The 10,600-nt window shown below is 38.2% G+C and overlaps 1 protein-coding gene across 1 annotated transcript; it reads left to right on the top strand.

The window, feature by feature from the left end:
• The first annotated feature begins 5,479 nt into the window (after window positions 1–5,479).
• Window positions 5,480–6,889, top strand: LOC120108225 (transcription factor IBH1-like 1). Its single transcript, XM_039121798.1, has 2 exons — window positions 5,480–6,362; window positions 6,504–6,889. The coding sequence occupies exons 1-2, from the start codon at window positions 5,821–5,823 to the stop codon at window positions 6,550–6,552; spliced, it is 591 nt and encodes a 196-aa protein (XP_038977726.1). The 5' UTR covers window positions 5,480–5,820; the 3' UTR covers window positions 6,553–6,889.
• Window positions 6,890–10,600: the final 3,711 nt, after the last annotated feature.

The raw sequence follows: 10,600 nt of genomic DNA, 5'->3' as shown, positions 1-10,600 counted from the left end.
ATATTCATGCAATTTCATATATTTAGAAAGGTATAGATACAGAAAAAAATCTTATATTTTTGTATAAATACCTTTCTAAATTTTGAAATATGCATGAATGCCCTCCAAATTAATATTTACGTATATGCCCTCATAAAATACTATTTTTGTATGAATATTATTGACATAGCGATTCAGCTAATATGATTAGCCAAAATCATATTTATTTAAATTAAAAATTAATTAAAATTATAAAAGTATATTTTTATTTTTGAAGCATAACAGGTTAATAGGTCTCACTGGAAACTAATATCTTTATCCTTTTTGATAAATTTTTCAATCTATCTCGACCTTCCCTTTTATTTCTCCATCCGAAATCAAAACCATTCCCTTGACTTCTTTCTCCACCATAGACAACCCTTCATTATATCCTTTTTTATATGAAGATGATCAGGTCGTGCCTTTAGCTTTATGAATTATTTAAAAAAAAACGTATTGTGAGAAATTTACAACATTTATCTTTTAATATATGAGATTTGTAATTTTACCTTTTAGAGTTAGAAAATTTCTCATTTGTAGGCTGAAGGCTAATTTAAAATTATTATGACAAGATGGGCTCCATACGCTAGATCTTTTCTTCTTTTAAAAAATTGAAGCTTCAAAGAAAAGTGGCTTAAGGTATACAACGTAAGTAGTGGCCTTCGACCACACGGCTGCGAAGCTTGTTAATAAGTCTGTAGGGTTCGAAGTCCTTCAATGACTTTGCTTGAGGATGACTGAAGTTGTTCTTCCATACATAAGCATAGCAGTAGTAAGGAACCTTAATCATTGCAATTTATCACGTGCCTTTAAGAGCTTCTAATACATGCCCTTATATATGCATTATAAATGAAGAAAAATAAAGTAAAAAGATCCCATGATTAGTGAAAAACTTTCATAACTCTTTTTATTATCTAATTATCGAATCAAAATTTTTCTTGAATAATATTTTTAAGAAAAATATTGAGGAGCAGACACTAGATATATCCGAGCGTTAAAATAGGTTGAAATAAAAAAAAATAAAATTAGAATTTTTTGCATGTAAATCCTTCTCAATATGTGAAATTGTATGAATACCCTCGCAAAGAATTATTTGTATATAAACCCTTATAAATATTTTTTTATATATCTATCCCTTAAGAATATTTCAGTTATTTTTAATTTTAAACCACTAATTTTTTACGCCGTTAAATGGTGTGAGCACATATACAAGAAAAAAAAAGAGTATACCCATAAAAAAAAGTATTTTATAAGAATATATATGCAAATATTAATTTTAAGAGGGTATTCATATAAATTAGGAGGATATGTATCTAAAAAATCTATAAAAAAACAACACAGCTGCTGGATTCCGTGTCTCGTTGGTTGCTTGGGCCTGAAGGAAACGGACCAGTTTTCCCATGTTCTAATGTCAAAGGCAACAAAAGAAAGTAATCAGCTGAAAACAAGTAATCAACTAAAACATAGGCTTTTTTTTTTCATCTCACTTGACGGAGAAAAGCCTCCTTCTTCACACCAATCCTTATGCAATTATTTTTATGTTTTGAGAAATTATCGTAATCTAACATAGCACCAAATTAGTAATCTAAAGAACATCTCTGATTAAGTCGACAAATATTTTCAAAAAGTTCCCCATTTTAGGGGCACGTAAGGGTCCCCCTGCCCTTAATGATTCACGCCCGGAGGGGTGCAAGCCTTTGTTGGGACAAGAGGAGCCCATCCATGTCTTACCATGCGTCCGCGTGATTTAAGACACGGCTCCCAAACAATAGTACAATAAAGTACATGTACGTCAATATATGTTCCCTAATTCACTCATAAATTAAACTAAATACACTCCTAGATGGGTGTAGGAAAAGGCGTAGACGGCACCGCTTGCTTTCCCGTAACTTCGGGCAGACAAATCAAGGGGCTGGCACTCTTGGCTCTTGGCATGGATGGAAAAATATTTCAATATCGCACCCACAAAATGTATAAAAAAAAAGAAAATCCCAAAAAAGATGAATGGTTTTATCATTAATATTTCCCCTATGCTTTGTTTAATTCTCCTTTTTTTTTTTTTTTTTTGAACATGATTTGTCTAATTAGACGATTGTTAATAGCCGAGCAATTTAAGAAATTATATCCTACACAGTATGCACCATGTGGTTGTGGTTGTTCACGCCACTAATCACAATCATCCGTACTTGTAGACTTCTTCTTCGAGCCTTACCCTCTTGTTAACGAGATTGACCTTCTCTGTCTTACAATCATGGATCTCTTAATCCAGTTTGCTTACCCATCCTTATCTGGTTACGGTAAGTTCACAATTTCTTTTACCATGATGCGTTCTTTGCTAGTGGAATGGAAGCAAGACTCTTTCCTATCCACTTTGCCGAGGAGAGAGAACTATCAGATAACTCAAGCTAGACAGAAATGTGCAAAAGTCCACAGTTCCTTAAGGATCTTGTAAGCAAGTAGGTTCAGATTGTCATTTAGCTTCAATTTCTTCTTTCTTGTCTGGCTCTCGAGGAGTTGAGCGGGTGCTGGCCAGCAACTTTCGTGCCTGAGAATGGAAGAGGGCATAGATTCATTCTTCGTACCTGGTCTAGCCTCACAACCCTTCGCAGGTTGGTTAGATGGAATTGGACAAAGAAAAGAGAGTGCTCGACCGGAACAACGTCAAACCATAGAACACAGCTCCTTTCGGTCGAACCCGCTTCATACATCAAGCGCTCATCTCGGTACATCATTGCAGAAACGAGAGGCTATGATTAGCGGTATGCATGGCCACTTGGTGCATACTGTGTATAATATAATTTTTCAAGCAAATAGGTCATGCAGTTCCAGAACCAACTCACATTAGTTTGAAAATCTATTTCATCGGCTTATTAGTTAAAATATTTATTTGCTTCAATAAATAAAAAAATTATTGAAAAATATGGATCAATATAAAGTTTTCTACTATGGGTAGCTCTTCAAATTTGAAAGTGCAACCTTTTATATTTTCCTAGCACCACTAGGCCGATGATGCTGCTTATAAATTTCAAAATTTGCAATATATAGCAACAATGTCCAATGTGGATTATGGTTGCATCCTTCGTGCAAAAGAACAATATGCCTCCCTTTGCAATCATTTATTTCTCACCTTGAGATCCATGCAGGTACAATTTGGAGCATTTTGAGATCTGTGCGATGGATGATTCAATGGTCATCGCATCATGCAAAGAAAGAAAAGCATATCCTTCCACTGCACAAAGGACACGACTATGTCCGGTCTAATGCGAAATCATTCTTTACTTTGCAGTAGACCTAGACCATATCAAATGCCCAATACTAATATAAATCAAGATCTTAGCCAAGACGAAAACCATTGTTCACTCTCAAAAAAGGGCTGAGCATGAAGATTTTTACATGCAACTCTCAAGCTGCAAGTAAATAATAAATTGGCCATCTTTCCTGAAAACTATGGTGAATCGGCTAACAGACGCCGATGGGAATCCAATGCACGGCCTCGAAAACTTTGACCCCGGGAGAAAGCAGGGTTGGGCTGCCCAATTCTTTTCGCAAAGGGCGAAGCGTACCAGCCAGCATGACAATGGAAGGGTGGGCCCGGGGGGGGGGCCCATGTGGAGCTCCAAAGATAAGAAGCCCCCATGTGGATACCATGTGAGTAACATTTTTAGCTTTTCTCAAAGCCCGCTGTACCCCACATCCATCACCATTTTTTCTGGATCCTGCCAATCCACTTTTCGCACCACCCCCAATAATGAGGGAAGAAAAGGTCGCAGAAGAACACATTACCAAAAATATATTCTTTTGGCTAGAATTGGGTATAGGTCTTTCAGTTTTTGGTTGGGATTAGGTATAGGTCAAATTTTCTGACTAGAATTTTCAATAAGTCGAATATGGATCAAAAAAAATTTAATCCGACTCGCGTTATGTGGGAAGGATTCTATTTAGGTTAAAATAATTTAGGTTAGATTGAGTTATAATTTTGAATATTTTTTTTTGAATGATTATTTTAAAAAAAATTTCGAAAAGTTAATAGGGTTGCAGATTGGGTGGCCGCTTATGCGGCTAGCCATGCAGATAATACCTTGTGGGCTAAGAATGGGAGCTGCCTCAGGTACTCTGAGATATTTTGTTTTTTAATTTTATTGGGTGTATTCATACTCATCGGGTATCAATAATTCGCTCTAGCAAAAAAAAAAAAAATATTTAGTGGTAAGTACCGTATAGTCAATTTGATGGGTTAGATTAACTTAGGCCTATTAGGGATTGAATCTTATAAAATCGATTAAATTATGGTCAAATAGGTAGCTCAAAATGATGCATGGGTGTCCATGAGTCAAGAGGTCTAGACTCGATCCATGATAAGGTTGGGTATGGGTCAAGTTTTTTATGAGGTTATCTTACTTGATCCAAGCAAATCTAAACCTGACCCAACCTAACCTATTGCCACCCCTACTAAACACTAGATCACTTTATATATCGTGAAGAAGAAAAAAGAATTAAACGGAAAAGAAGCATACCTTATTTTGATAATTATATATGCTCATTTCTTCTATGTATCAAATTTTAAATGCTTTGCAAGAACAAAAAATCTTTAAATATCATTAAAAAAACCCTAGCTTCATGATATATAGGCATACATGTGCAGTGATCATATAACTAATCAAAATTTCTAAACAATCGATTTGCCTTTCACCTTTCAATTTTTCTTGCTCTTTAACACACTAAAATGTGTTCAGTGCAAGAAAGAGCCCATGGTACCATCGAACAATAGTTACTCCTAGCATTTTCTCGCAGTATTAGTAATACCTATCGAGATATGAACAAGCTATTAGAGGACACTTTCATCTTAGGAAAACACCCAATAAGAAAATTTAACACAAAGTGACTATAGAATTTTCTGGCGAACGACTTTATAAAACTAGAAGTTTATCCATGAGAGTTAAATTTTACAGAAAGATGGGTATCAAAAATAAATAAAAAAAAATAATCTGAACTTACATGCAAAAATATCATCGTTATAACTCTCACCCCTACTTCTTCCTGATGAGATTTAGCAAACTCCTACAATTTATACTTATTTTGAAGTGAAAAAGTTACAAAGGTCGACTCGGGTCTCCTACGAGCTAGGAAAAACACAATTAGATTTTTTTTTTTTTTCCTTTGGTGGCAATTTGACAATGGTATCAGCATCTAGCACTGCTACCTAGCTAGCTTGCTAATAACTTGTTCTTATGTGTTCATAAATTTATGAAAAAAGTTGAGTTTTTCACTTGAAATACAGATCTACTTGGTATTGTTTGTGAGTGTGGGCCCTTGAGCACCATGTGCATGCATGTGGCACGTCTCTTTCCACAAGGTCCCACTTGCTTTCCCTTACTCAAAGAACCCTAAATTTTATTGGTTTTCTATTCATTCCTCCCCATGACTCGTCTCATTTCAAACCCAAAATTCTTCCTCTTCCTCTTTCATATTTGTTGCTATCTGGCCCTTTTGGTGGCACTCTGAAAGCACACTGCCTACCATGGAAACCAGTCACATTTTCTGAGTACACCAGCGCTCATGTGAAGACAAACCAAACTTTCCAATGACCACAGACCCGCATAGCTTTGAGCAAATTCCATTCTCAATCCTCCCATTATAGGCCCCAAGATAAGGAATCAAGCTCTCATCCAAACCAGACAGCCATTTCTCCTGGTCGCTCCTCTCTTCTACTCTCACTACTATAGAAATAAAGCCACAGGATTTGTTTTTAAGCATATATACACCAAGCCTTTGCCTCTCTACCTTGCTTTCCCAATCGCTACCATGCAAGCCTCAGAGACATTCATGCGAGCTTTCCTCAAACGCATGCTCTTGGGTCTCCAAGTAGCTGGTGTTTCATCCGAGAGCATGACCATCCAAGAGAGAGAGAGTGCCATTAAGCTCTCGGCCGATGCCGCCTTGGCCGGCGCTAGAGGCAGCACAAATTGGACTCGTGCCCTCATTGCTAACCTTTCAAAACAAGCGAGGAGCAAGGCCCTCCTGAGGAGTATCCTCGGGAAAGATTATGAGAGGCTAACCAAGCCATGCCACCACACGTGGAAGATCCCGAGAAGTAGGAAGATCTTGAGGAGGAGTGTCAGGGTGTGCTCGAGGAGGAGAAATGCTCTTCGTGCACCTGCAACAAGTGTTCTTGCCAGGGTTTTGGTGAAGAAGAGGACTCAGGTTCTCAAAAGACTAATACCAGGGGGTGAGTCCTTGGATGGCTTCTATTTGTTGGATGAGACTTTAGATTATGTCGTCTCTCTCCGAGTTCAGGTTGATCTCATGCAACGCCTTTTGAAGGCCGTTGAAGCCTCAAATCTCAGGTAAGTTCAAGCATTACCTCCCTTTGGTTACATGATCGAGGGTGTCACCAAACTAATTATTTTTTTTATACTTCTGTATGTTTATATATACGTTAATTCAATCCTTCTGCATCCCTGCATTCTCTCTTTTTCTGCCCACAGATCTCCCAATGTGCTGCAAGCAAGGGAGGCTTCAAGTTTTCGTAAATGAGGGGCTTCAGAGATAGCTGCCTCTTAATCTCCCAAAACAATAAGAGGAAGAAACAACTCGGACCCAAGAAAGGCTTCCATAGATTGTAGCATGGGAGGCAACGTAATGAGTGTCTTAGCCTGTCAACTCTACTGAAGATGATGAAGAAATTATGTTGGTTTCTACATATCGTAAGGCCAAGCCGCAAAGAGACATGAGCTTGGGTTTGTATCTATATGATTGTTAGATTGTATCGAGAGAGAATGATGTTAGGGTTTCCAAAGCTTCGGATAGCATTTCCATGCTGATGGCATTATTAGCTAATAAATATAGAATTACAGTGCGGCATGAGTTCAAATCAAGGTATCTAAACCATCTAAACAGAAGAAAATTTCTTTCCAATTAAATTAAAACTACTTCTTTTGCTTTTTGAGAATGGATGGAGGAACCCACCAAGATTTCTCATTAAGAAAACAAAAAAAAAATACATCAAGGCCTTCTTGCAGCACCGATAGGTTTGCATATGATTTGTGTGCAAAGAACAATGGCAAGGTCCACATCAGACATCCATAAACCGCCTATGTCTGCCCATTCAGTTTGGACATGAAACAAATTGTGCCTCTAATGGAAAAGTTATGAAATATACAAGGGAAAAAAGTGAGGAAGCACAAGGTAACCATGAGAACTGTTTCCCAGTTTTCCTTCTCTTTCAAGGAAAAGGCTCAGGGAATGGGAAATCACATTTCCCATTGGCAAGGCTCCAAACTGTATGATCTTTAGAGAATATTGTAAGAATATTAGGAATTATCTAAGTAGTTGCAACCACTTAACTACTTAAGCATGAACGGAACTAATTACAGCATGACGAACACGATCAAGCCAGTTCAATTACAGAAGAATTTCCGGTTCATTTGAGTAAAACTTTTGGATGTTCAAGTCTAAGTCTTACCGATTACTGACCACGTTAATTTTTAGGAATTTGTGAAATATGAGTTCTAATCCATTTGGATTACGATATTTGAGCATGTTTAAATATCCAATGTTCATCACTGATCAATTGTTAATGGAGGTATGTAAATGAAGTGAAAAATATAACAAGCCATCAACTAACTAGCCTGAGGCTATGACCATGTTTAAGAGAATAAAGCCATTTTGTTAGGCTCGAGTTTGTAAGATTTGTTTCAACGTTGTGGCATCATGAGGAATCCCAGAAGTTATACAACATCGATCTTTTCTGGTCTAGGTTCTTTAAGGCTCCCTGTTAACTCACTGGTTAGGCAGAGATTGCAATTATTTGTTTTTTTGGTAAAGAGAGGTTCTTTCGGAACACTTAGATGTGAAGGTTGTGTATAAAGAGGCCTATGATAGCGTGCATATTGATAGAGATTACACACACTGGACCTGTCAAATAATATGACCATGAAATAAGGATGGATGCATACTATCAAGCTTTAAGAAATGAGTTGATAGTTGACAATTAAATTGGCTATTAGGGCTTGACAAAAGGTAATGGGGTAATTATCACGACCCCCACCCCGTTCCCGGCGGGCCGCCGCGACGGTCCTAGGGTGCGGGTAAGCATAATGTAGAACCTTACTACCTATCAATCATCAATAAATTTTGAAAATTTTGGCATGATACATGCACAAAATGATCACCTTTCCTATATTGAGATGTCAGGATTATCTCAATACATACAACACTACCTGTTAGAACAGCAATCACATAATCTATCACATAATAAACCTGGACAATATATAGCAATACATTATCATAGGCACACAACTGATCTGCACACACACACACACATATATATATATATACCTGCTTCCCAATCCATCCATGGTCAACCCATATCCACAACAGGATCTATGACTGTAACTATGCACTATATACAACAGAAGATTTATAATACACCAAAAGGTATAAACCTCTATCTACATTATACTATGGAGCAGCACAGCTAGCGGGCAATCTCTAACTCTGTCCCTCTCTATACAACACCTGCCCTGCAATCAAAAACACCAAACTGGAAAGTGAGTATATAAATACTCAGTGAGTGGAGTAGAGGATACTATGCATATGAGACAGAATATAATCATGGCTCGAAATGAAATCTCAAGAGCATATGAATGGTGATCAATAGCAAGATGAGCATGAACTCAACATAAAGAATATGGAGTAAATCATCAATATCACTCATCTGAAGCACATATTGAATAATCAAGTTAACATATATGCTACTCATGAATATGCTCAACAGATCATAATGCTGGAACATACAAATCGGGTGTCAATATGCGAAGTCATCACTAGACACCTATCGGAGATGGGTCTTACGCCACAGGCGAACCACAACAACTTCCTACTGTCACATGCATATGCAGGATAAGACACCACACTGATCATGTAAATGCTAGCCAGTATCCAGAATAGAAATCCATAGAACACCGTGAGACTCATCTCACATCTGAATACTAAATGGCACCTCGCGGAAATTCTACATCCGCAGAAAGCCATACTGCACCTCGCGAAGTCTTACTATGCCCGGCGGCAAGTAGAATATAAGTCGTAGGACCGGCCGATCCTACGTCTAGGGTCGTGTCCCCCCTAAGAAGGGACTGGGCTCCGCCCACCCAGAAGGCTACTATGTGCACACAGGCCGATGTCTAACCCCATCGACTATAGGTGTCCTGTAGATACTACCAAGCCATGCATAAATGCTATAATGCACCCTCCCAATACTCTACTAAAAAGGAGTATAATCAAGACTACCACTCACTCGACCATGACCCAATCATAAACTACATCAGGGTTGGGAGTGAGGAATCATGGGAGTGCAATGCAACTCAATATACCATGAGAAGGGTTCTACAAGTCTTTGAAATAGAGGAAATGAAATCAATTTACAAAAGAAGTCATTTCACAATTCGGAACCAATTTAATTACTCATCTACCCCTCGTAATTCCTCTCAATGTTTCCTCAAATGCATGTACAAAACAATCAAGCATGGAGAACAAAACATAGAGGAATCTACCACAATAATTAGTCAATAAGCTCAGGTGGAATCAAGTCACACTTGGCAACATTCATAAAAATGAATAAGAAATGTGCTCATGGTGCAAAGTACAAACTCCCACTCACCTGTCAATCTGGTACAGTCCTGATACACCTCCAAAAATCTACAGTAGGCAGTGGGGAACTTCTTCCTCTTGTTCCCTAGCTTCTTGCCCAACTGATATATGCATTTACAATACATTTAGTCTTGTATCAAGGGCCATAATCTACGTGTCAATCATAAATATAGGAAACCTAATTGATTCAACTCTCTCCTTTTTTTAAATCCTTTCCTTTTTCTCTTTTTCCTATCAATTAATCTTCCCCTTATATGTATTATGATGCAAAAGCATCACACACACACACACCTTAGGCCACTGCTATAGGGTCAAGGTGCGAGAAAGAGTCAAAATCCTCCTTCACTAAAAATTTCACTGAAGCGTGAGTCGACCCCAACCTCATGAGTCGACCACGACCACAGAGCCGCAAAACTTCATTTTTTGGACTTTCAGAGAGACTCGACCCCCAACCTCGTGAGTCGACCCCTCTGAGGCATGAGTCGACCCCAATCTGCCCCGAGTCAACTCCAGTTGACCTCGAGTCGACTCCGGCGCGTTTTGAGGCGACGCCCATCATTTTTCTCACTTTCTTCATCTCGGATAAACAGTACTCCGGACTGACAGCAGGTTACTTCATCCCGATTTCGATCTATTTTCCAAACTCCAAATTTAATAAAATTTTTACCTAACATTCTACACTCATAGGGATTTCCAGAATGGTAACATGCATCGCCATCGGAGGCCGATTAACCTCCGAAATAATTCACCGAAGTTGGAACTTCGACACAGTTTTTCCGTAGCCTTGGAAAAACTTATCGAAATCCGATTTTCTCTTCTTTAACCACTTCTAACATTTCTATCTAACCTCTCTAGACTAAATCCACCCTTTGTATAGCCTAATTTCATTAGAAGACTAGGTATGGATGGGTATTTACACTTTGCGTAGAGGAGA

The sequence above is a fragment of the Phoenix dactylifera genome, unplaced genomic scaffold (assembly GCF_009389715.1).
Source record: "Phoenix dactylifera cultivar Barhee BC4 unplaced genomic scaffold, palm_55x_up_171113_PBpolish2nd_filt_p 001230F, whole genome shotgun sequence".
Classification (NCBI taxonomy): Eukaryota; Viridiplantae; Streptophyta; class Magnoliopsida; order Arecales; family Arecaceae; genus Phoenix; species Phoenix dactylifera.
This window is presented reverse-complemented; position numbering and strand designations above follow the sequence as displayed.